Genomic DNA, 27,296 nt, shown 5'->3' on the forward strand with positions numbered 1-27,296 from the left:
ATAGATTTGACAGCAGATTAGACACAGCTGAATAGAGAATTAATGAGCTAGATAACCCAAAAGGAAAGAAAAATACTAGAAGAGAAGAGAGGCTAAGAGACAGGAAGGATAGAGCCAAAAGGTCTAACACATATATAATTTGAAGTCCTACAAGGTGAGGGGAAATGGAAGTGGGGTAGAAGTAGTGTTTAACAGATAATGCCTGAAAAACTCGCCAAACTGATGAAAGACATTCAGTCACAGATTCAAGAAACTATGACCCCTAACAGGATAAGTAACAAGAAGCCACACCTAACCATATCAGCTGTCAGTCTAATTGTTGTCCCTTTGAAGTTATTTAATATGCCTTTTCCCTGCTCTGGCTGTCTATAAATAACCAATTCTTCAAATGCTCTTACAACAAGCTTTACTCTCCTTCTGGTTCTGTCACTAATGGGCTGACTAGTCTTTGACCCTGTGTTTATTTTATATTTCTATAAGTCATATTTTAAACTTTTTGAAAAGTGTACTTTGAACATATATAAAACAAGGAACTCATAAAGCAATACTTTTTCTTCTTGCAATATTTTCTCTATTGTTTTATTATTTTCCATCGTACTGAAAAATAATTCTGGTCACACTCACTAATCTGGTCCCAACATGCAGTTTGAAAAACCCTGCTTTACCAAACTTGGGGCTGGGTAGGGGGTGGGGAGGAAGAGGGGGGAGCGGGTAGAATTGCATTTAAAAAACCTTCTTAAATTTGTTGGTCTGTTTGGCTTCCTGCTCTCCCTCCAGGAATCAGATGCCCTCAGACACTGGGCCTTTTTAGTTTTGTTTTGTTTTCTCTTCTCTCTCAGCGCTCAGACTCCCGGATCAATGCGGGGGTGGGAGGGAGTGGGGGGGGCAGAGGGGGGATGCCTTAGGAAAAGGTCGCGGCCAGTTTAAGCTCAGCTGCGGCTCCAGAGGGGACGAGGGCTGGTCTCACTGGGTGGGGCTTCTCCGCCTTTGGAAGCCTCCCGGACCTCAGAGAGAAGTTTTTGTATTACCGCTCGGAGTTCGGAGGAAGCGAACTTCAAGTTCTCCTTGAGAGTTCTCGGAAGTGCGAGGTGCGGAGTCGCGGAAGGGGCGGCCATCGCCAGAGCTGTCTGGGTCTCCCTGAGCCCCCCGTGCATCCTCTGCCTTTGTGTTGCCTGGTCCCTTCCCCGGGTTGGGGGGCATACAGTTGCAGAAGGTGAATCCTGTGTGTTCGTTAGGTCCTGTTTGGAGGGATTGAGGACCGCGAGGTAAAGTGAACAGTAAGGGGCCTGGCCGGCTTTTGCCCTTGAACCCGCCCCGCCTGAGCTATCTCTGGGCAGGTTCCAGGGTTTCCGCATTCGCGATCCAGCGGGCGCAGTGGCCGCGTGAGCCATGGATCGCATTGCCGCGCTGGGCTGCGCCAGGGTGCGGTGGGCGCTGCTGGGGACACGGGCGGCCCGCCTTGGCCTCGGCCCACATGGGGCCAGAGCTATGGCCTCGATGCCCAAAGCCCTCCCGGCAGCCGAGGCAGCCGAGGCTCCCGGAACCAGGCCTGGCGACCAGAGGCTGCGGAGCCTGGAGGACCTTTCAGGACCAGGGCAGCTGCGGTTCTTATTCCAGCTATTAGTGCAAGGCTACGTTCTGCACCTGCACCAACTCCAGGTAAGCGAGCAGGGCCTCGCGACTGGGGAACAGGGGTGAGTGAACGCTGGGACACAGAAGCTGCGGATGGGGAGACGTGGGACAAAAAGTGAAGAACATGGGACCTTAGCTCGGCACCGCCTGGAGCTGTGGTCACAACCTGTAGGGGTTATGTGCAAAGGGTCAACAGAGCCCTTGGAACTGAAATGAGCAGATCGAGGAGTTTAAGAATTAGGAGGGCACCAGAAAGCAGGTGACTTGGAAGGTTAGGTTTAAAGCGGACAGACCTTGAGAGAGGAGGGAACTGTCTTGGTAACAGGATGACAGATGCAAGTGTATAAGCTGCGAGATGTTACAGAACCGCTGTTTAATTCTGTGGTCATACTGGCTACCGCAGACTTCTTCCAAAGGAGATGGCTTCAGGAGGATTACAGAGGTTCCTCAATTAGCCAGGTAAACTTCCCCTTAGGAGAAAAAAGGTGTCATTTCTCAGGGCATGACAGCAAAAGCATAGACATTAAGGAGAAGATGCATTTATTGTTATTAAGAAATCAATTTCCAATAAGAAGGATTTATCCAGTGGAACACTGGTATGAAGCAGGGATGAACGGATAGCCCACTGACAATGGACAGAGACTGGAAACCCCAATGTTAGTTAAGTTGGAGAGGCTTTTAGGAGATCAACTGAATTAATGCACCCACTCTGCCCTGGCATTTTTCCAAGTGTTAGGATTTAATGAGATAAAGGCAACACTCTCTTGGGGTTTATATACCCCTTTGGGGGAAGAGGGAGGTGTGTGTTATGTGCCAACTCCTGGTGACTCTATGAATGAGTGATGTCCACAATGTCCTGTCCTCAGCTGCCCTGCTCAGCTCCTATACTCCTGTAGACTCATGCCAATGGCTTCTTTTATGGAGTCGTTCCATCTCATATTTGGTCTTCCTCTTTTCCAGGCCCTGGACTGGGCTGGTGTGCAGACTGGTTACCATGTGGCTGTGCTGGGCAGTAGTCAAAAAAGAGGAGGAGCTGTGAAGACTGGGATAGGACAGGACTTTGGGGAGGGCCTTGGAGGCCAGATTAAGGCCTGGTTCCTCTGAGGGGCTGTGGTGAGTGAAGAGACACAGTCCAGGTTATGGTATGTGCAGTAGAATGGATTAGACAGGTGAGGTGGAGAGGGTCTCAGGTAATAAAGGCTTGGGTGTGGCAGTACCTGGAGTGGGAGTTGAGGGTGAGGGAAAAAAATGACTGAGGGTTTGAAAGCCTAAACTGACCAGTTTCTCTGCACCTGGCCAGACTGCTGCTGTTTCCTCTGGGACCTTCCCTGTTGGCATTGTGTTTCTGAGACTCAGCGGGCAGGTCCTAAGATACTCGGAGATATTTTAAAAATTATTCCCTTTGGGCTCAGCTCCAAGAAATTAAGCAGGCTAAGAAACCAGAGCCCTGTATAGTTGCTTTGCTTGATTTGGCCTCTAGAAATTTGAGAGGACCAGTGAATGGTCCAGGGTGGAGGCTAAAGATTTCTCATCGTTTCTCAGGGGGAGTTTACTGGGAGGTTTTTCTCAGGATTTTCTATAGAGCAGTAACTACCAAAGAAATTCTAGATGTCCCTAGGAGGAGTAGGAGGAAGCAGGAGAAAGCCAGGAATGTGTGTCCTTTTAAAGGAGAGGCCAAGGCTAGGATTCAGGAGCTCCTATATCCCAAAGATCTGGAGTCAAATGAACCTGGCCTGTCCCATGGGAAATATATTAGCCCTTCCCACCCACTACATATGGCTGCTGTGAGTTAATAAAAAGCAGAGTCCTGCACATCTGTAAAACCTAGTTAGTACCCCTATTGAAGAATAGGATGCATTCCACTGACCCACTTTGTATCAGTTCAAATTCATTTGGATGCCACTCACACTGGCTTAAAATATAAAGCAATTTTATTGGTTCATATAACCAAAAAGTCTAATAGTTGGGTGCCCTTCAGGTACAATTGGCTCTAGAGATTCATGAGATCATCAAAGCTACAGTTTCATTTTTCTGTAGTTCTCTTGGCTCCGCTGTCTTGCAGAAGTTAGTTTACTGGTTTGGGTTAATTGCCCATCCCTGAACCTATCATGGTGGCCACAGGCATACTCTAACTTAGCTTAGACCCATGCAGGCTCACTCTGAAAGCTGGGGTTGGCTTCTTTCCCTCTAAACTAGGTGGCTACCATACAGGGCGGGGGGGAGTGGAATTGGTATAAGGGCACCTGACTATTATGTTCCCAGAACCCTCAGTTGTGGAAAACTGCATATCCCCCCCACACACACACACACAAAATCATCGAATCAACTGAGGGAAGCATTGTAGAGTGGGAATTGAGACATGTGTAAATCATGCTAATCCATAAATGTTAGTTCCTTTCTCTTTCCTAACCAAAATAATGTCAAGAGTGTTGGGAAAATGAAATGTGAGTATGTGTTAAATGTATATGTAAATTTATATTAAATTGGTATTGTTTTAGACATGTCACCCTAAAAATGATGAGATCAGCTATCTGTTCTGTAGCTCTTATGATCGACTTCCTGGATTGGTGACCGACCTAATGCCCTGTGCACATACTGGTTACTTCATGTATCATGCTGCTTTTTTTATAGTTACAAATTTTTTTCTTGTGATGAGAATGTCTAAGATCTACTCTCTTAGCAACTTTCGAATACATAATGCACTATTATTTATTATAGTCACCATGCTGTACATTACTTCCACAGGACTTACTTATTTTATAACTGGAAGTTTGTACTATTTTAAAAAAATATTTTATTATTTTCAAAGAGAGGAGAAGGGAGAAAGAGGGAGAGAAACATTGGTGTGTAAGGGAAACATCAGTTGGTTGCCTCTTGCATGCCCCCAACTGGGGACCTGGCCCACAACCCAGGCATGTACCCTGATAGGGAATAGAACTGATGACCTTTTGGCTCGCAGGCTGGTGCTGAATCCACTGAGCCACACCAGCCAGGGCCAGAGATTATACTTCTTGACCACCTTCACTCATTTTGCCCACCCTTCCACCTTCTGCCTCTAGCAACCACTAATCTGTTCTCTGTATCTATGAGTTTCGTTCTGTTTTGTTTTAGATTCTGCATGTATGTGAGATCATTCAGTATTTGTCTTTCTCTGTGTGACATTTCATTTAACATAATGCTCTCAAGGTCCATTCATGTGATTGTTAATGGCAAGGTTTCCTTCTTTTCATGGCTGAGTAATATTCCATTATACACACACACACACATATACACACGCGCACGCGCACACTATATATATATATCGTCGTTGGCAGCCGTCCATCTCGAGAGACGATGGTGTAGCTTCTTAAGAGTCTATCTGCACCGCCGAGAATGGCTGTGCAGTCCGACTCGGGAGTGACACGGTATCTGTCTCCTCCCGTGTTGAATCGACATCTTGCGATGACGCTGGAGTGTCCTCTCCAGTGAAGCTGAAGCTACAGAGCCTGGGCAGGGTGATATGGAGGGTCTGCTGTTGCCCATGCAGCAGACCCCCCCTCTCTTCACAGCTGAAGGATCCAAGGGAAAGACGGAGTCAATACAGCTTGGCTTCACACTTTTTTTCTTTTTTTTTAAGATTGTATTTATTTTTAGAGAGAGGGGAAGGGAAGGAGAAAGAGAAAGAGAGGGAGAGACACTTCAGTGTGTGGTTGCCTCTTCCATGCTCCCAACTGGGGACCTGGCCTGCAACCCAGGCGTGTGCCCTGACTGGGAATCGAACCAGTGACCCTTTGATTTGCAGGTTGGCGCTCAATCCACTGAGCCACACCAGCCAGGGCTGTATCACATTTCTTATTCGTTCATCCATCGATGGACACTTAGGTTGCTTTCATGTTTTGGCTATTGTAAATAATGCTGCATTGAACACAGGGTTGCATATATCTTTTCAAGTTAATACTTTCATTTTTGGATAAACACACAGAAGTGGGATTGCTGGATCCCATGGTAATTCTCTTTTTAAAATATATTTAAGGAACCATCCTACCGTTTTCCATACTGGCCACACCAAGTTGCGGTCTCTCACCAGTAGTGCACAAGGGTTCCTCTTTTGTCCACATCCTCATGAACACTTTGTTGATCAAAGCCATTCTAACAGGTGTGAGGTGATATCGTGGTTTTGATTTGCATTTCCCTGATGCCTAGTGATGTTGAGCACCTTGTCATGTACCTGTTGACCATCTGTATATCTTCTTTGGAAAAATGTTTACTCAGATTCTCTGCCCATTTTTAAATTAGATTTTTCTTTTTGCTATTGAGTTGTATGAATACTTTATATATTTTGGATATTAATCTTTATCAGATATAAGATTTGCAAATATTTTTCTTATTCAGCAGGTTGCTTTTTCATTTTGTTAATGGTTTCTTTTGCTGTGCAAAAGCCTTTTAGTTTTATGTGATTCCACTTGTTTATTTTTGCTTTTGTTGCCCTTGCATTTGGTGTCAAATCCAAAAAAAAAAAAAAAAAAAAACACAAAAAACCAAGGAGCTTACTGCCTGTTTTCGTCTAGAAGTTTTATGTTTTCAGGTCTTATGTTCAAGTCTTTAATCCGTTTTGAGTTAATTTTTGAGTATGGTATATGCTAGTGGTTCAGTTTTATACTTCTGCATGTGGTTGTACGTACAGTTTTCCAACACCATGTATTGAAGAGACTCTCCTTCACTTGTTCTCTATTCTTGGCTCCTTTATTGTAAATTAATCAACCATATATGCATGGGTTTATTTCTGGGCTTTCTAGTCTGTTCCACTGATCTATGTGTCTGTTTTTTATGTCAATATCATACTGTTTTGATTTCTGTAGCTTTGTAATATAGTTTTAAATAGGGAAGCATGATGCCTCCAGCTTTGTTCTTTTTTCTCTTGATTGCTTTGACTATTCAGGGTATTTTGTAGTTCCATACAAATTTTAGAATTGTTTGTTCTATTTCTGTGAAAAATGTCATTGGAATTTTAATAGGGATTGCATTGAATCTGTAGATTGCTTTGGATAGTATGAAAATTTTAACAATATTAATTCTTCCAGTCCATGAACATAGGATATCTTTTATTTTGCATCTCCTCAATTTCTTTCTTCAATGTCCTAGTTTTCAGTACACTAGTCTTTACTTCCGTGGTTAAATTTATTTTTAGATATTTTATTCTTTTATGCAAGTATAAATGTGATTGTTTTTTAAATTTCTCTTTCTGATAATTCATTATTAATGTATAAAAGCACAAGTGATTTTGTATAGTCATTTTATATACTTAAACTTTACTGAATTCATTTATTAGCTCTAAGAGTTTTTTGATGGAGTCTTTAGGGTTTTCTATATATAATATCATGTTATCTGCAGATAGTGACAGTTTTACTACTTCGTTTCTGATTTGTATACCTTTTATTTCTTTTTCTTGCCTAATTGCTCTGGTTAAGACTTCCAATATTATGTTGAGGGTGAGAGTTGGCACTCTTGTCTCGTTCCTGATGTCAGAGGAAAAACCTTCAGCTTTTCACTGTAGACTGTGCTGTTAGCTGGGGGGGAGGTTGTCATATATGATTTCTATTTTGTTGAAGTAAGTTCCCTCTGTACTCCCTTTTATGAGAGTTTTATCACAAATGGTTGTTGAACTTTGTCAAATACTTTTTATGCCCCTATTGAGATGATCATATGATTTTTATTCTTCATTTTGTTAATGTGGTGTATAACACTGACTTGCAAATGTTTAACTATCCTGGCATCCCTAAAATAAATTGCACGTGATCATGTTGTATGATCCTTTTAATGTATTCTCAATTTTGGTTTGCTAATATTTGTTGAGGGAATATGTTTGTCAGGGATATTGGCCTGTAATTTTCTTTTCTAGTATTGTCCTTGTTTGATTTTAGTATCAGGAAAATACCAGCTTTGTAGAATGAATTTGGAAGTGCTTCCCTCCTCTTCTACTGTTTGGAAGAATTTGAGAGGATTGATATTAATTCTTTAAATGGTAGCGTTCACCAATGAAGCCATTTGGTCCTCTGCTTTTGTTTTTTGGGAGGTTCTTGATTACTGTTTAAATCTTCTTACTAGTAATTGGCCTGTTTAGATTTTCCCCTTCATGATTCAGTCTTGAATCATGTTTCTAGGAATTTATCCATTTCTTCTTGGTTGTCCAGTTTGTTGGTGTATGATTGATTGTTCATGGCCGTCCCCTATGATCCTTTTGTATTTCTGTGGTATCATTTGTAACATCTCTTTCATTTCTGATTTTGTCTGAGTCCTCTTATCTTTTTTTTCTTGGTAAGTCTAGCCAAAGGCTTGTCTATTTTGTTTATCTTTTTTTTTAATAGTTCTTGTTTCACTGACCTTTCCTATTGTCTTTTTAACCTCAATTTCAATTGTTTCCACCATGATAGTTGTTATTTCTTTCCTTCTACTAATTTTTGAGTTAGTTTGTTCTCCTTTTTGCTAGTTCCTTGAGGTGTAAAGTTGGGTTGTTTATTTGAGATCATTCTTGTTCCTTATTGTATGTATTTATTGCTTTGAACTTCCTTCTTAGGACTGTTCTGCTGCATCCCATAAGTTTTGGCTTTTAGCACTTACTGCATCCTTCACCTAAAGCCTCCAGTCCCGCTCGCCACTGGACATCAGCATCAAAGGCCAGATAACCCATGACTTTCTGAAGCTGGCAAGATTTGTCCTGCCCAACACTGAGGGTGTCATTTCCAGCACTAGCAGCTCCAGCAGCTCCAGCAGCTCCACCAGATCAGCTTCGTTGCTTATCCGTGGCTCTAGCACAAACAGCCCCATCATGACTCTGGGGAGAAATGGCCTCTGGGCTTAGTCTCCCGCGCTGCTTGATCTGCCCCTGCAGTCTACTTGTGCTCCATGGCCACAGCGGCAACTTGAAGAACATGTTTGGTTATATTGCTCTCCTGTTCAGAAACCTGCACAGGGCCTGGGAAATCAGCTCTAAACTCCTCACATGCACATTTGAAGCCCCAGATTCCTTTTCCCAAGCACCCCGCCTTTTGAGTTTTGGCATGTTGTATTTCCATTTCATTTATCTTTAGGTATTTTTGGATGTCTCTTTTGATTTCTTCTTTGGCCCAATAGTTGTTCAATAGCATGTTGTTTAATCTCCACATATTTGTGAATTTTCCAGTTTTCTTCTTGCTATTGATTTCTAATTTCATACCATGGTGGTGAGAAAAGATGCTTCATATGTGTTCAGTCTTCTTAAATTTATTTATGATCTATCCTGGAGAGTGTTCCATGTGTGCTGAAGAAGAATATGTATTCTGTTGTTATCATTATTTTTATTTTTTAGAATAAATAAAGGTTTATTGATCAAGAAGCCCCCAACCAAGAAGATGGAGACCTAATAGTATCTCAAATCCATCTTGCTCGCGGGTCTAGGGTAAGGGTTTTTAAGTGGGTAGGGGGAACAGGTATGCAGAAGTGCTGGCAGAGCGAGTTTTACTCGGAGGGCCTTGGAACTTAGCCATTTACGGCAAATGGGCATCAACTCCAGATCTTCCTGGACAAGAAAGGGTTCTTCTGCAAAGGTGTTCAAGTTCCAGTTCTGTCCTGGTTCTTTGTTCCATGTATCTGTGTGTTGGGCGCAGCCAGCAGGTCAAAGCTTTTACCTCTGCATGTGTTTTGACTGCATGACTTGTGATTTGGGTTCATTGTCTCTGAAAAGCAACTCAGTATTTCATTAAACAGAATAGGACTGTGTTGAGCTGGTTTTGTGGTTACACATCTCCCCTTTCGTTGCTCATTCCTCAGTCTTGAGGGAAAAAGGACAACTGGGTCCAGGTTCAATTAAGAGGGAAGATTAGCCGTGACTCATGTGGCTCAGTGGGATGGGCATTGTATGGCACACCTGGAGGTCATCTGTTCAATTCCTTATAAGGGCACGTGCCTGGATTGTGGGCCCAGTTGGGGGCATGCAAGAGGCAGCCAATTGATGTGTTTTTGTTTTTTTTTTCTCTCTCTCTCTCTCAAAATCAATTTAAAAAACAAATAAATAAATAAAAGGAGTTGTTTGGATCCATCTGGTTCGGGGGAGAATGCATTTTGAACAGCAGAGTATGAGCAGCTTACACATCATTTCTATAAGATGTATTAGAAAAGGAGAAGCAGGAGATTTTGTAACCCAGGTCAGAAGGATTCAGGACCTTGGGGAAGCCAAACCAGACACAAAACCAGCTTTAATATCAACTATTTTCCCAGATCATGTGACTTTAAAAAGCATGTGGATTAGTTTCTGTCCCAAGGGAGAGCATGCACAGACAGAGGAGGATTCCCAGAAATGGAGCAACTTACTTGGAAACAAAACCAATGGTAGACTGAAGTCCTAAGATGTTTATTTATTCCAAATGAGCTGTGTGCCGAGGGTGCCGGTGCCTGCCAGGGAAAGTCCCTCCAGAGTCTCCCAGGCAAACTGCCTTGGCAACTGCTCAAGACTCATGGAGGGGAACTCCAGCTGGAGTTGGCCAGCCATGGGCTCCTGGCTGGCTTGCCGAATTGTTACTGAACCCACATTCATGTGCCCCATGCTTCAAAAGGTGAAAACTCAAAATGCCAGAGTTTAGAGTAAGGAAAAGTTTATTAATGGAGAAGGAACCAACCTAGAAGTTGAAAGACCTTAGTAGTGCCTCAAATCTCCCTCCTCTGGTGCTTTTGTATGGAATGTTCTATATATAACTATTGTGTATCTGGTCTACTGTGTCATTTAAGGCCAATGTTTTCTTACTCATTTTTTGTCTGGATGATCTAGTCATTGATGAAAGTGAGGTATTAAAGTCACCTACTGTTATTGAATGGCCATCTATTTATCCCTTTGTGTCTGTTAATGTTTGCTTTATATATTTAGGTACACATGTTTGTTTTTTAATGTTTATTTATTTATTTTTAGGAAGAGGGGAAAGGAGGGAGAAGGAGAGGGTAAGAAACATTAATGTGAGAGAGAAACATCTATTGGTTGCCTATCACATGCACCCCGATTAGAAACTGAACCTGCAACTCAGACATGCCCTGACCAGTAATCGAACCAGCCACCTTTCGCTTTTGCAGGATGGTGCCCAGCCAACTGAGCCACACCAGTCAGGGCATAGGTGCACATGTTTCTTAACATAATCTGTGTATATGGCTTAGAGACTGGGCTGTGAAGCTGTGAGGGCTGGGCCTATGTTTTTACCCCTTCTGTGCCCCTCCCCCTCCAGTGCCAGGCACAGCCCTGGGCACAAAGAATTCCTCAGTAGTGTTTGATGAATAAATACATTTCATGGGCCAGCCAAAGGGCTGTGAGTGGTGCTGAGCAGTAGCTAAAACTGATGGTAAACGTCTTTGTCAGACTCTTCTCAGCTCCTTCATCTGGGTTGTTTGACATAAGATAGAGTGAAGATGAGACAGTAAGGGAGGTGGGCAGATTGATTAAGCCTGGCCCTTCTGGTCTCAGTTTTCCAGGTCAGAAATTCAATTTTGTCATTACATTAACATGAGTAGACTACTGAAGACTAACCCACATTGGCCAAACCCACAGAAACAAATGGTGAACTAGAGTGCCCATATGTTTCTTTACTGAGGAAGTTAGCCCTCTCAGGGATCATAGTATTCCATCCCATAGACACCCCCTCTTCTAGCTGTCTCTGGCTGCATAACAATCTATCCCAAAACATAGTGGCTGTGCACATCAGAAATGGCTTATCTCTGCTTCACAGTGGAATGGGGCTTCAGTTCATATAGCTGAAGATCACTAGGATGATTCGGTTGGGGTCATATGCCTGAACCTTGCGTCTGGCTTTTGGCTGGCTTCCTCAGCTTTTCTCCATGTCACATCTGCCAGGTTGGAATTTCCAAAAGGGCTTCTTTAGTTGCATGTTTGGTGCCTGGGATGGCTTGACCAGAACAGCTAAGTATCTCTATCTGTCCATGTGTCTAGCCTGGGCTTCCTCACAGCATGGTGGTCTCTGGATAGTCAGACTTCTTCCAGGGTTCTGGCTTTCCTTAAAGTGAGTGTTCCAAGAGATAGAAAGTGGAAGCTGCCACTTTCCTAAGGCCTGGGCCTGGAAACTGCTACAGTATCATTTCCACTGTATTCTACCCATCAGAGCTGTTACAGAGCCCATACAGACTCCGGAGGAGAAGATGTAGACCTCACCTCTTAATGGGACAGATGTCAAAGGAGCCGTGGCTATCTTTGATCCACTATCTTCAATCTCGGGAGAGAAACGTGTAACTACATCAGTGGACTTCTGGTATGCAGAGACCCCAGAGCTAAAGGAATACAATTCTATGGAAGGAAACTTCATCTAGGCCTAGGAGAAACCTGGTTGAATATGCTTCTCTGCTGTTTTTTCATTACATTAAGTGTCTCTATCTTGAGAGATAAAAGCTGCCAAATTCTTGCAGTTTGGCTCCCCTCTTCTGGGTTTTGTAATGACCTCTCCTATTCTGTTAACACATTCTTTCTGTGGTTTGGCTAATACCACTGATTAAATGGATTTTTTTCCTCAGTACTCACATTACCTCAGAACTTTCAGAGATTAGCCTCCAGGATACCCTGACTTGGCTTAAGTGTTCGTCAGCTCATCTAGCAGACCTTTACAGGTGCCCTTGAGGCTATAGCAGAATTAGGTGTACTGCCTTGAAGCCTTAGGGATGGGAAATTTGAAACTAAGTGTTAAGGCCAAAAATGCGAATCATACCACTTATCAATTGCACTGCCAGAATTTTTATCTTACTGATGAAGGGATAGTTCAGCATATTCAAGATAGCAATATTTCTGATTGGGAAAGATTAGAATGACTTCCATGTTTTGGTAGGGGACTAGTTAAATAAGTTATAATGCATTTGTATGGTGAAATTTTATGCAACTATTAAAAAGAATAGGGGCAGATCTATGTGTGTGAACATGAACCGCTTGCTAAGAGGTGGAAAGAAAGTAAGGTGCAAACCTATATAATATGCCATCATATGTGGATAATAAAGAGTATGAAGTATATATGCATTTATATGTTTGTATTGTGCATAAAACATCTCTAGGAAGACACACAAGAAATTGATAATGATGGTTACCTCTGTGTAGGGGTCTTGGAGTCTAAAGATGAGAAGTAGGAGGAAAACTTAATTTTTATTGCAGGACTGCTATGGATGGACCTCTATCAGTTTTTTCTGGCTTCACCCTGCCCAGGCATAGTTCAACAGCAAAAGAATGGAGAGCAGGAGATAAATGATGTCTGACCGACATAATATTTTGAGGTTTTTTGTGGCCCTTCCTATTGTACTTATGTCTGGCTTTGGGTCCTTACTTTTGATCTCCACCTCTGTCTCTACATCCTCTTTTCAGTTCTGCATCTATTGCTGATCATCTACTACTTGTTCTTGAAATACACTCATTATTTCACTCCAGCCCAGCCCAGCTGATAGGCAAAGATGTACTTGGCCTGATGAGGTTTGCCTCTGGGTGTGCAAGGCCTGCAGGTGGGCGTGCATCTGTCTCCTGACGGCCTCTCTGAGGTCCGCCCAGGCAGTGCCTTTGCTTGGATCTTTCTCTCCCTCAGCCTATTGTTCCTCTAGAGTATAAAATCAGAAGGAGATTCTTACTGTCTAACTACCCGGTAACTTACAATAGTTCTGCCTTCTTGCACAAAAACAAATTGTTTTATTATTGAAGTAATGGCTGCACACATGCACAAGATTTTTTTGTAGCGCTGTTTGTAAAATCAGAAACATGTTAACTTACTATCAACAGGATAAATTCTGATATATTTGTACAGTGGAACACTATACAATAGTCAGATGAATGCACAAGATTTTTATGTATCAGTATAGAACTCAAAGTTGAGTATAGAATGATATGTACATAGAATAGTATGTCTATAAAATAAAAGCCAAAACCACACAAAAATACAATAGGCCATCAGTGGATACACATATGTAGTAAAATTATGTAAACATTGACAGAAAAGCTACACTTCAAATTTCAGATAGTAGTTGCTTTGTGGAGGGAGGGAGAAAAAAGGATAAGATGGGGAATTAGTATCTAAAACGTTTTCATTTTTTAAAAAATATATATTTTAAATTATTTATTTGTTTGTTTATTTATTTATTTATTTTTAGAGAGAGGGGAAAGGAGAAAGAGGGAGAGAAACATCACCGTGTTGTTGCCTCTCACTCACACCCCCAACTGGGGACCTGACGTGCAACCTAGTCATGTGCCCTGACTGGGAATCGAACCAGCGATACTTGGCTCGCAGGCCGACGCTCAATCCACTGAGCCACAGCAGCCAGGGTCGTTTTCATTTTTAAAAAGATGTGAAGCAAATATGACAAATATTAACAGTTCTTAATTCTGGAGGGTGGGTATGTGGGTGTTTATAATGTTATTTTCTTTAATTTTCCACGTTAAAATATTCATAGTAAAAAGTACAAGTAATATTGCTCATCATGAGTCCAGAGGGTGTTACCGGCTTGGTCCGATCTTGGAGGAGATCATTCAAGGCAAAGTTTGGAGCAAGGAGAACCTGAGAATGCTGTTAATCATTTAGCGCCTTCTGTCACTTTGAAAAGTGAATTTCACTTATGTGAGGGGGTTGGAGCTAAACCCCTGACAACCCTTTAACAACACTGTCCTGGCTGGACTCTTCTTCACCTGTGACCCTGAATGGGCCTTCTTTCTGGCGTCTGTCAGCCTAGGCAAAAGAGTGGCCAGGGCCTGAAGTTACAGCTCTCTTGTTTATCCAACTGATGGCTTTTAGGGTCAGGTTTGTTGACACTGGCAAAACAATCCTTGGTATTCGTGAGTTCACTTTTGTCCTTGGGGCTGTTTACTTGCTGTTTTAATGCAGTTTTGCTCTGCTGACATTCTCCCTAAGAAGCCTGCTATCAGTACACTAAACAGCTCACTGAGTAGGAGAATAGAACATTGCACTCCATTATCAGTTTTTTCAGGGGGAAATTTTTGGACTATTTTCATGTTCTTCTTCCTTTTTTTTTTTTTTTTTGATAACAGCTTTATTGAGATATAGTCACATACCATACAGTTCACCCATTTAACAACTAAATAGTTTTTTAGTATATTCACAGAATTGTGCAACGATCACCACATCAATTTTAGAATATTTTTATCACCTCAGAAAGAAACCTTGTACTCTTTAGCCCTGGCTGGTGTGGCTCAGTGGATTAAGCACCAGCCTGCGAAACAAAGGGTCACTGGTTTGATTCCCAGTCAGGGCACATGCCTGGGTTGCGGGTCAGGTCCTCAGTTAGGGGTGCGCAAGAGGCAACCGCACATTGATGTTTCTCTACCTCTCCTTCTCTCTCCTTCCCCCTCTCTCTAAAAATAAATTTAAAAGAAAGAAAGAAAGAAACCTTGTACTCTAGTGGTCACCCCCTTCCCTCCGTATGCTGTCCACCTCCCTCATCAGCCCTGGCAACCACTAAGTCTATTTTCCATCTCTCTGGATTTGCCTGTTATGAACATTTCATATAAATGGACTTATTCAACATGTGGTCTTTTGTGAAAGGCTTCTTTCGCTTAGCATGATGTTTTCAAGGTTCATCCATGTTGTAGCAAGTATCAAGTGTCACTACTTTGCTCCTTTTCATAGCTGAATAATCCTCCATTGTAGGGATATCCTGCAGTTTGTTCATTGATTCATCTGCAGATGAATATTTCGGTTGTTGCCACTTCTTGGCTTAAGTAGTACTTTTTGAGTTTTCAGGGTACGTGCAACTTTCAAAGGTATTAGTTCAAGTGGTGAAAATGGATTTTATTCAGTGTCACTGACAACAGGGGAGAGAGATGAACTCCATTCCGATTGTACGGAGAGGGTGTTTAAAAGGGAGCATGAAGGAGTGGGGAGGGGGCCAGTGGAAACTTGAGTAGAGTCGGGGAGTGAAAAATTACAAAAGTAGGAAGGTGGGATTCGTTCGAATGAAACTCATCTGGGTTTGCTGAACAGTGTTTTATCTTATTGAAGTGAGGCTCCTATCATCCCACAGAGATTGGGAGACAGGGACCCTAACTTTCGGTGTTGGCTGGAACAGACAGTACATTCTTTGACAACCTTGAGTTTCCTCACACAGTCCCTTTAAGGGAGGCTTCATCCTAGGGGTCAGGGTCATCCTAGGGATGGGACCTGCAGTTGTTAGGAACTAGGTTAATGTGTTCAAGTCTTTATAGGCCAAGGTTGAGGCCTAGTTGAGAAGAGGGCTGAGAGGATCCTGACTATAATTTAGTTAAGGAGAGAATCTTCATCACAACCCAAAGCCCATTTGGATTACAGGCTGCAGCCAGGTGCCCCTTCAGAAGGGCAACTAGAGGTGTCAGCCACCATGCACACCTGCCTCAGCTGGCCCCTGGAGGTCCCAGTTTGAACGATTGCCTTTTACTCCTCATGCTGAGGAATTCAGAACAACCTGTACCAGAATGAGGCTAAGGAACAGAAAGTTAATCTTGTTCTGTTACCATGAATAGGAGCCGATCCTTTCTGAAGTTAGTAGATCTTGGGAGGTTTCTGTGTGTTTTTAGGTTCGGATTCTCTTTGGCCAGAAGTCAGCTGAGTGTGGTTGGTGGCACTCTGGGTAGAATTGGCCAGGTGCCCTGTAGACAAGTGCTGAGAAGGAGAGATTAGCAGTTCCTCCCTTCTCCCCAAGCCAGTCAGAGTTGACCCCTGATGTCCCACAAGCCAGAAATGTTACTCTTTCCACAGCCATGTGATCAGTGTGGCCAGTCCCGCCAGTAATTACTTCACTCTGTGTCCCAATCCGCCTTGTGTCTTACCCTCATGTGAGCCCTGGTTTCTCCTGAGGTGCCTCAGTCCTTTCTTCCTTGTACACCTCCTACCGTCTTAGAATATCTCCCACCACCCAGCACCTGGGCCACATCAGGACTATTTGAAGAGTTGTCATTAGTGTCCATGAGTGGCCCAGGGTGTTGTCATCAATATCCATGACTGGCCAAGGGCGGGAAGCATAGCCAAGGCAAAAGAAGCACCAAGTTATTTCACTCCCTGACTCAGTTTGCTACCTGAGAATTCCAATAGGCTGGTTTCCAAGAGGTAGGTGTGGGAAGAAAAGTAATAGAATGACAAAAGTTAATTATGTGGCTTAGGTCTCTTACAGCCTCCGGGCCTCTTCCCACCTCCCCAGCTCATACTGAAAAATTCTGTCTAAATGGGAGGTACCCTTCTGGTGAATTGCCACGTTTATGGTCCAAACTTTCTTAAGTGTGTGCCACCGGGCGCTGAGTCTTAGTTGTCTAGTTATCTTTTTCAATTTCTTCTTTAACAGTACACTCCATTTTTCAGTGGCACCTGCTTCCTGGAGATGATCTGGGGCATGAAAGGTCTAGCGAATGTCCCAAGGAGCTGTCCACTGCTGCGTACTTTTTACTACAAAGGTGGCACAATTGTCTGATTGAATGCTCTTGAGGGATCTGACTGTGTAGCACAGTTATCTAAGGAGGGGTCTTTGAATGGTGTGCGCTCCCATTTGCTGTGTGGGTGGAGATAGCAGTGCCATACCTTGCAAAGGTGTCCACTGCAGTCAGTGCCAGCAGTACCCTTGTGAGGAAAGTAGGGGACCTGTACAGTCTGTTTGCCAGGCCAGGACAGGTCTGGCACCCCTCACTATGCACCTCAGTTTCCTTTACCACTGAACTATGTAGCTGGCAGTCTGGGCATATTTGCCATGCTTCCTTGGCTTCATGTGCTAGTTACTTGCTTTGGAGTCCAATCTTGAATTGTAGATGAATTACCATGACTTGGGAAATGGTGTATTCAAGTGGCCATGGTCCTTACATGGGCACCATGGGTCTCATTGACTTGTTGATTCCATCGATGTTCATCCCCATGGGGACTAAGATGTGATCATCCTGGCATTCTGCTGCCTGGTACCAGCCCATACCACCATGAGAACCAGTGAAAATGTAACAAGGTGAAATATGGGAGGTCTTTTCCAGGCCAAGCACTGCAGCTTATAGCTGTGCATATTGAACAGTTCTCTTTTCCCCGCAGAGATTTAAACAATTGCGGGGAGGGGGATATTGCACAGCAGCAGGCCAGTATACTCCATGGCCTTCAATTTGGCTAATTCACCCATGAACCAGGTCCTCAGTGTACCCAAACTTTGTCAAGAGCCTCAGTGGAGCTCCCAAGAAACACAAGATGTTGGCATAGACCCTGCATCTGAATCAGCACATCTGGAGGACAGCCAGCTACTTCACGCTCGGTCTCCTTCTTTTCCTGGAACTATCACTTCCACATATGGCTTGTCAGGCAATACCCACTTCGTTGCTGTTCTCGTTTTTGCCCCATTTCATAATAGGGACATCAGACTAAGGCAGCACTTTGTTTGGCAGTCTCTCAGTCACCAGCACTCATCTGTCTCTCAGATGGGGAATTCTGGGTGGTGATAGTAGGCAAGCACCATATCCAAAACCCTAGAGAACCATTACGTAAATGGCCACTTACTTTTTGCCAAGGCTCCAGTCTGCAGAGTTGTTAGTCACTGACACATGCTGCTCAGAAGTCTGTGAGCACTGACTGGTCCAAGTGGAAAGGCAGTCTGTACTGTGGGTGGGAAGTTTTCTTAAGCACGTCTGTCTAACTGTTTGATCAAGACAGTGATTTTCCCTCTCCCTGAAATCCTGTACTACTTTATTGATACCATGTGGCTGAGCTGGGAGAATGGGGTGGACTTCCTGGTGGTCTCCTCAACCTACTACCCCTATTCTAAATGGGGCAGTTCCTCATTGGGAAGGTGCTTTACAATCATGAGAAGAATTGCATGCATTTAGCATGTCTATTCTCACAGTACATTCATTCAGCAGTATCTGTTACAACCACTTGAGTGTTGAGGCTCATCCATTGTAACCTTTTATATGTCAACTTGGCTAGGCTGTGATGCTTGGTCAAACAGCATCTAGATGTGGTTGTGAAGGTAGACTTTGAGTAAAGCAGTTTCCCCTCCATTGTGTGGGTGGGCCTCATCCAATCTGTTGAAGGCCTTTGAGTGAAAATACTAAAGTCCCAGAAGAGGAGGGAATTCTGCCTCTAGACTGCCTTCAGACTCAAGACTGCAACATGGACTCCTGCTGGAACTTACAGGCTTCTGGCCTACCCTGCAAATTTCTGACTTGGCAGCTCCCACAATTGCATGAGCCAGTTCCTTAAAATAAATCCATATATAGCCATCTTCAGTAAGTTCCCACTTAACGTGTCACCAGCTTCTGCAACTTGAAGCAAAACAGCATATAATGAAACCGCTTTTACCATGGATTAATTGATCTAAACAAGAGTTAAGTTCCTACAACATTTCATCCTTCTGGATGCCCGTATCCCTGCATTTTGCCCCCTGTATTAGTTTGTCAGGGCTGCCACAGAGCACCACAAACCGAGTGGGTTAAACAACCGAAATGTATTGCGTCACGGTTCTGGATGTCAGAAGTCCCAAATCAAAGTGCTGGCAGGGCTGGTTTTTTTCCTGAGGGCATGAAGGGAACCCCTCTGTTGCCTTGTGAATGCCTGACTTCATGTTCACATGGCATTCTCCCTGGTTGCATGTGAGTCTGCATCCACATTTCCTCTTTTTAGGAGGGCAACAGTCACACTGAATTCAGGCCATCCCTAATGACCTCATCTTAACTATTTAACTTCTGTAAAGATTCTCTGTTAAAAGGAGGTCCCATTCAGAGGTACTGGGGGTTAGGACTTCAACATATGAATTATGAAGGGACACAATTCAACCCATCGTGCCCACTAGCCTGAAGGGCATTTATCTTGGTCTTTATCTGCGTTCCCATGCTGGGAAGTTTGTTGCCCAGAGCTAGTTTTCCAGAGTCTATTTTGGGGGACAAGAGAAGAATTCGCTGTCTCCAAAGGCCTGATGGTGCCCATTAAACAAACTCTAACCTTGAGTGACTCTCTGGTCCTCAGAGTGCTCATGTTTTCCGATTATAAATCTAGGCTGGGGTTGCAGTAGCCCTAAGGGAAGTTATAGTTTCCCTGCTTATCACCCATGGCGCTTATCAGATGGTGGTTTCGATACGGGTGTAAAAACTCACGACCAGCGTGATCAGTTTTATTCTTCCTCCGTGCTCATGTCATCAGATAATCTGTTTGTGGCCAGGGTGGCTCGGAGCCTGAGGTTGGTCATTAGGTGGTGAATTGATTTCCTTCTTATCCAGTAGAACTGGTGTGGCTTTCTCTTCTGTGAGCCCATGCCACCAAACTTCTAGCGTCTGATTAGGTTTTTGCCCAAACCTCTGTGTATATCTCCTTTCCCGCTCTTTGTAAGAAGGGACCTCAGCATATCTCTTAGAAACTAACTGCCTTTGATGACCAGGGAGTATTATCTGTGGTCACAGCGACCTGTCCAAGCAAAACAGTTTCATTTTCGTGCTAATACATATAGGTAAGGAACAACCATGAAATGCTTTTAAACATTTTATGGGGCTCTGGCTGGTGTGTCTCCATTGGTTGAGCGTTGTCGTTCTGCAAAGCAAAAGGTTGTCAGTTCGATTCCTGGTCAGGGCGCATGCCTGGGCTGCAGGCCAAGGCAACCGACTGATGTTTTTCTCCCTCCTTTCCCCTCTCTCTAAAAGTAAATAAATAAAATATTTAAAAAGTTAAATGGCCTTCTCCTCTTTTACTCTAAACGCTAATAAAACTAACTCACCAGGGCTCTCAGGAACAACAATCAAAGACCCTTGCCACCTTGTCAGTAAACACATCAGCCACCAGGTTTGTTAATGTCTGCCAGGATCCTGTTCTGTGCCTTCCTAGTCGGCCTGCGGGGTCTCGCTGTCTGAATTCCAAAAGGATGTTGAGATCTTACCAGTTTTGGGAAGGGGTTAAAAAACCCATGGAGTCAATCTTCAGGAGCAGGGTGTGTGTGTGTGTGTGTGCAACATTTATATCAGGAACACATTGCTTTTTAGTTGATAAAAAAAGGCAGCAGTTTTTCTGTGTCTTCCAGAGGGATTGTGTTGTCATTCCACCAACATTGTTTCCAGAAACCACTCTGAACGTTGTTGGGGACCTTCAACCTGCTAATCAACAGGACATTATACAGTGAAAACCTCAGACATCAGGGCAATTTTCCAAACACCTTAGGAATGCTCACAATGAGACGTTTCTTCTCGTTTCTCAATTTTGCAACAAGTCTGTAGGAGGAAATGGACTCACAAGCTTCTCGTTCACATGATTGCTTTCCCATTGGTTCTCTCTTCACTGCAATACTTGCCCCCAATGATTAGTCACTTCTTGGAGAAATGTGGAGCAAAGGGTTTAACACAGGCACTTCAGGAATTTCCCAGTGGCTGGAAGCTCAGAGAATGCGGAGATGGAGGACAGGGCGGGTTGGGGAGGGGTGTTCTACCAGAAAGCACAGTTTTACACTCATTTTCAGTTTTCACTGGCCACTTACTGACAGACTATATGGGACTGTGGGAAGACCCTTAATCCTCTGCACGGCCAGTCTTTTTTTAAAAATACTTTTTATTTATTGATGAGAGAGAGATGTTGTTTCACTTAAGAGAGAGAGAAAGATATGTTGTTCCACTTATTTATGCATTCATTGGTTGATTCTTGTATGTGCTCTGACCAGGGATCGAATCTGCGTATCAGGACAACGCTCTAACCAACTGAGCTACCTGGCCTGGGTTGCACTACCAGTTTTATTTGACGTAACCTGATCTGCACATCCCCTACTGTGAATATCCTACCCCTGCCACACCCTCCCCCCCAACACACACATACACTTAGCCAGACCGTGTGTACTAGATTGCAGAAATCGATTTATCTCCTACTTGGCCAGGTCTTAAAAGATTATTGTAACCAGCCCTATGTTGGCCACGGAATGTGTCAAGTTCACACGTTAGACAGGCAAGGCCAAGACCTAAGAATTATTCTGGGAAAGATAAAATGGGCCATGTCTAGATTTAGGCAGTTTATTACTTGCATAGAAAACGAAAAGAATAGTAGGCTAAAGGTCCTAGTTTCCCCAGATCATTGTCACACACAGGCAAAAGGATAACACTGAAACAAAATGGGCCAGGTGACTGCAATGCAAGTTATGGGGTACCCCGTTGCTGAGTAGCCGCCCTCGTTTCTGAGGAGGGTAAGGCTGAAAACCCACACCCCATCAGAACCCACAGAGCGTGAGAAACTGTCTCATGACAGCCTCGTAGAGGACACGGAGGCAAGAGCGAGGTGGCCTCATGGCAGCTCCTTGCAGACATCCAGCCCCCTGGAGTTGCTGGAGGACCACAGCGCATTCAGCTGAAGAGTCAGGAAGGCTGGGTTCAAACCTCTGTCTATGTGGATACATACAAGGTAGGGAGGGTGCCGCAGCAGAGCTATTACCCAGCAAAGGGACAAAGGCTGTTAGTGTTGGGGCTGGAGATAGAACAAAATCTACTGCCAAGCACTCCCTGACTCCTCAACTGGTCCTGCCAGCTGTGCATGACTGAGTTGAGATGAAAGCACATGACAATGAGACAGGCGATTTTTTTCCAATCAAAATTACCCTTGTTTATTATTATTTTTTTAAATCACATCAATATGAGTTACATGCTAATTATTTGTGATTATATTCCACATTTAAGAGAGAGCATCATTTTGAGTTAGTTGAAATTATTTGCAGAAATCAAGAGAGCAGAAAATATAAAAATGCAAAAAGAAGAAAATCCAGATATTCCATAATCTTAACACCCTGCACATGTCAGAGTGCCCTGCATACACAGGTGCTTAATAAGCATTTGTGAAATGAATCCGTAAATACACAAATGATCCTGGGGGTAAGTAAGCCTTGTTCCTGCTTCTTGTCCTTTGCAAATAAGCTTCCACACCTGCCCCCATGTGTCATCTATATATACATGTTTTTAAAAATGAAAGCACAGCATATACCATATACTCTCTTTTATTTGCCATTTACTAAAAAATAAATATGAATATCTCTATATCAGTAAACACTTCTATAACCGTTTTTGAATGAATGAATTCAACACTCTCCTTCTTTGGAATGTCACCTGGCAGAGGCCAGCCCTGCCACTCATGCTGGAGGAGATACCTTAGGAGACTGTTCTGCAAAGTGGTACTTACACGGGATCTATGTGAGAACCTTGAGGCTTTCTAACTGGCTCAGGTTACAGTCTAATGGTTGGCGCGCAGACATAGCACACACCTCTCCGCAAGTATTCTGGGTGTCTTTCTAAAATAAGTTCTTCCGTAAATAGATCCTCACTAAGTTCCACCGAGTAAGCTAACTTAGAAGAGGAATACAAAGGAAGAGGGAAGAAGGCAAGGGGGAAATGTCCCAGAAACCTCCAAACTGATACCTGGGAAGTGGTGCCAGGCTCATTGGATTCCAGGGAAGAAACTGGTAGTCAAGTAAATGGTTATTGGTTTAGTTTTTTTAAAGCATGACATTTTTTTCTTTTGATTCCAAGATCATTGTAGAAACTTTGAAAAACAAACCACAGTATAGAGAAAAAAGTAAACCACTGTTGACATGTTCATAAAAATGTGACATGGAATTTTACTTGAACTTAACAGAAGGAAAGGAAACTAAACTTTAGATAAATATTTCTTCAAAATTAGATACTATTTCTTAAAAAGAATCCTCTAGCTCTGGCTGGTGTGGCTCAGTGGATTGGTCACCGGCCTGTGAACCAAACAGTCGCCGGTTCAATTCCCAGTCAGGGCACATGCCTGGGTTGTGGACCAGGTCCCCAGTTGGGGCATGCGAGAGGCAACCACACATTGATGTTTCTCTCCCTCTCTTTCTCCTTCCCTTCCCCTCTCTCTAAAAATAAATAAATAAAATCTTTTAGAAACTTAAAAAAAAAGTCCTCTAAAATTAAATAATTGAGACACATATAAAGAGGTTGGAGTTATTTCAGAGGTTCTAGACCTGGGGTTATTCTACCCCGCTGGGGACATTTTTTCATTATCACAACCTGGGGCAGGGTTGCTAGTGAGTAAAGATTGGGGATGCTGCTAAACATCCTACAATGCACAGGACGGTCCCCACAACAAAGAATTATCCAGCTTCACATGTCAACTGTGCTGTGAGGAACCCTGAGTTGTTGCATACTTGTGGTGTTTTAAATAGGACATCATTTTAAAGGGCCTAAGTTTGTTCCTAGTTAGTAAAACATAGTTTTATTAGAGATTGCAGAGTAAGTTGAGTCTGACTTTGAACTCTGTCTCACCGTCAAAATGATCTTGAACAACCTCTTTGGGCCTTAGTTTTCTCATCTACAAAATTGTGGTAATGTTAAATCTATGTCATGCAGCAGTAGTGAGGACTGAATGAGTGTAGGACAGTGTTTGGTTTATGCTGAACTCCACAGAGATGTTTGCTATTATTATTATTAATAATAATACTAAATTATTACTGTCTTAAATAAACCAAACAGAAAATACAAATTAAGCTTATTTTTAGGATAGTTCTCCTATGGAATTTAGTAGACAAAAACAGATTTATAAGAAAAGTATTTTTTAATGGAAACTTTAAGAATCAACAAAATGAATATCTAGGGGCCCCTTCTAAATCTGAGGAGTGTATACATAAATTCAGAGATTCAGCAAGGCTTTCCTGTTTTCTTGAATGACCTGATCAATGGTGGGCAACTTACTATTTCAGGAAACACTTTCTTTTTTTCTGCTTTAGATTAAAAAAAAATTTTTTAATATGCTTTATTGATTATGCTGTTACAGTTGTCCCAATTTCTTTTCCCTTTGTTCCCCTCCACCTAGTAACTACCCTCCCTCCAGTTGCCCCCCTGCACTTAGTCCATGCCCATTGGTTGTGCATATAGCTCTTCTCAACATCTTCCTGTCTACTCCACTCCCTCCTACTATGCTTCTTAATTCCTGTACCATCTCACTCCCTTTTCCCACTTCCCCTTCCCTGCTGACCTCCCCTCACAATGTTCCCCATATCTATAATTCTTTTCCCACTCTTGTTGCCTACTTAGTTTGACTTTGTTTTGGTTCCCTAGCTTCTGTTGTTGGTGGTTGTGATACAGTTTTCATTTTAATGTTCATAGTTTTGATCCTCCTTCTCCTAAACAAGTCCCTTTAACATTTCATATAACAGTGGTTTGGATCTGATGAACTCCTTCAGTTTTACTTTGTCCTGGAAGCACTTTCTCTGCCCTTCTATTCTGAATGACAGCTTCTCTGGATAGAGTAATCATGGTTGTAGGTTTTTGCTTTTCATTACTTTGAATATTTCTTGCCAGTCCCTTCTTGCCTGCAGAGTTTCTTTTGAGAAATCAGCTGAGAGTCTTATTGGGACCCCTTTGTAAACAATTCTCTTCTTCTCTCTTGCTGCTCTTAAGATTCTCTCTTTATCTTTAATTTTTTTTTGATGTAAATGATTATAATTTTTATGATTTCATTTTTTTTTTCAGATTTAATGTGTTTTATTGATTAAAATATTACATTTGTGCCAATTTCCCTTCCCTCTGCTCCCCTCCACCCGGTGGCCCCCCTCCCTCCAGTTGTCCCCCCCTTTTAGATTATGTCCATTAGTTGTGCATACAGTTCCTCCCAACCTCTCTCCGTCTATTCCATTCCCTCCTACCTTGATCCCCAATTCCTAAATCATCTCCCTCCCTTTCCCCATTCCCCCTCCCTGTTGACCTCCCCCCAATATGCTTCCCGTACCCACAGTTCCTTTTCCACTCTCATTGCCTATTTAGTTTGCCTTTGTTTCATCTCCCTAGCTTCTGTTTTTTTAAACCAGTCCCTTTAACATCTCATATAACAGTGGTTTGGATCTAATGAACTCTTTCAGTTTTATTTTGTCCTGGAAACACTTTCTCTGTCCTTCTATTCTGAATGACAATTTCGCTGGATAGAGTATTCGTGGTTGTAGGTTTTGGGTTTTCATTACTTTGAATATTTCTTGCCAGTCTCTTCTTGCCTGTAGGGTTTCCCTTGAGAAGTCAGCTGATAGTCTAATTGGGACCCCTTTGTACATAATTCTTTTCTTCTCTCTTGCTGCTTTTAAGATTCTCTCTTTATCTTTAATTTTTGACATTTTGATTATAATGTGTCTTGGAGTGGTTCTCCCTCGGTCCAGTCTCTTGGGAACTCTCCTTGCTTCCTGGACCTGCAAGTCTATTCCCTTCCCCAAGTCTGGGAAGTTCTCCTTTATTATATTTTCACTCAATTTTTCAAGTTCTAGTTCATCTTCCTCATTCTCTGGCAAACCAATGATTCTTATGTTGGGCCTTTTATAGCTGTCCCAGAGGTTTCTGATCCTCTCATTGTTGCTTCCCATTTCCTCTCGCTGCATTGGTTGACTGCTTGTTCCTTCTCCATATTCCAGTTTGTTGAAATGAACTCTGAATTTTTTTCCCTCACCTTCTGTCTCGTATGCGGTTTTGTTCCTTTCGTTATGAAAGTTTTTCGCTTCTTTCTTATCTTTTTCCTGCTCTTTTGTGAATTCTGTAAGCCACCTGATAACAATGGCCCAGAACTGAGCCTCTGACAGGTTTCTTATCTGTTCATCTGTCAGGTTCTCTATCTGCTGCCTGGTGAGTTGTGTCACCGGGATTTCTATAGTTGTCTGCCTCATTTTGACAGATGCGTTTTGTTTTCTTGGGCCGGCTGTCGGGGGCAGTGCCTGTGTACGCGTCACAAATCAGCGACCGGCGCCTGCCTGTCCGCGACCTATTTTGCAGCCCTGTGGTGCTTTCTTTGGGGGCGGGGGTCCAAGATGGATTCACACAGTTATTCAGCTAGGAGACCGGGATCCGTCCTCCCGCCCCCCTGGGCCTCACTGTTCAAGGCGATGCGGCGGCCGCTCTCCCCAGCGGGGGTCGTGCACTGCCAGGGGCTTGCCCGCAGCCGGGATTCCTCGCCGCCCGCCGCTGTCCAGGTGCGACCGCAAACAGCACTGCCCTCTTTAACTCTTACCTGCCCAAATGGCACCGCTGGTTTATAACTTCATATGTTGGGCTTCCGTGTAGTTTTATTTTCTGGAATTTCTAGTTATCCTTTGTTTTGAAGTAGTTGTATTCCTCTCTAGTTGTAGAGGGAGACCTAGCGTGTCCGTCTAAGCCTCCATCTTGGCCGGAAGTCTTTATCTTTAATTTTTGACATTTTGATTATAATGTGTCTTCATGTGGTTCTCCCTGGGTCCAGTTTATTTGGAACTCTCTGTGCTTCTTGGACTTGTAAGTCTATTTCCTTCCCCAAGTTAGGGAAGTTCTGCTTCATTATTTTTTCACGTAATTTTTCAATTTCTAGATCTTCTTCTTCACCTCTGGCAACCCTGTGATTTGGATGTTGGCCAGCTTATAGCTGTCCCATAGGTTTATGAGCCTCTCCTCGTGTTCCTCACTTTTTGTTTCCTCTTTCTGCCTGCTTGACTGTTTGTTCCTTCCCTATGTTCTGATTTGTTGATTTGATTTCTGGTTTTCTTTCCCTCACCACTAGTTTCATATGTGTTTTTGTTCATTTCAGCAGGACTAGCCTTCATTCCTTCTCCGTCTTGGGTAAGATCTGCTGTTATGTCTGTAAGCATTTTTATAACCAAAGCTCTGAACTGCGCCTCAAAAAGATTTCCTATCTGCTGCTTCCTTAGATTAGATATTTGCTGTCTGGTCAGCTGCGACACTGAGATCTCTATCATGATCT

At 43.1% G+C, this 27,296-nt stretch overlaps 1 protein-coding gene across 1 annotated transcript in view; it reads left to right on the plus strand.

Annotated features, from left to right (window-relative positions):
• The first annotated feature begins 916 nt into the window (after nucleotides 1-916).
• Nucleotides 917-27,296, plus strand: part of CYP27A1 (cytochrome P450 family 27 subfamily A member 1) — a 35,400-nt gene continuing 9,020 nt past the window's right edge. Inside the window, exons 1-2 of the mRNA XM_090284045.1 lie at nucleotides 917-1,088; nucleotides 1,236-1,659. Coding sequence (XP_090140171.1) covers nucleotides 1,390-1,659 — 270 coding nt within the window. The 5' untranslated portion in view covers nucleotides 917-1,088; nucleotides 1,236-1,389. The remainder of the gene's footprint in view (nucleotides 1,089-1,235; nucleotides 1,660-27,296) is intronic.

This window comes from Furipterus horrens, unplaced genomic scaffold (assembly GCF_987537825.1).
Source record: "Furipterus horrens unplaced genomic scaffold, mFurHor1.1.pri manual_scaffold_1, whole genome shotgun sequence".
In the NCBI taxonomy this organism is placed as follows: domain Eukaryota; kingdom Metazoa; phylum Chordata; class Mammalia; order Chiroptera; family Furipteridae; genus Furipterus; species Furipterus horrens.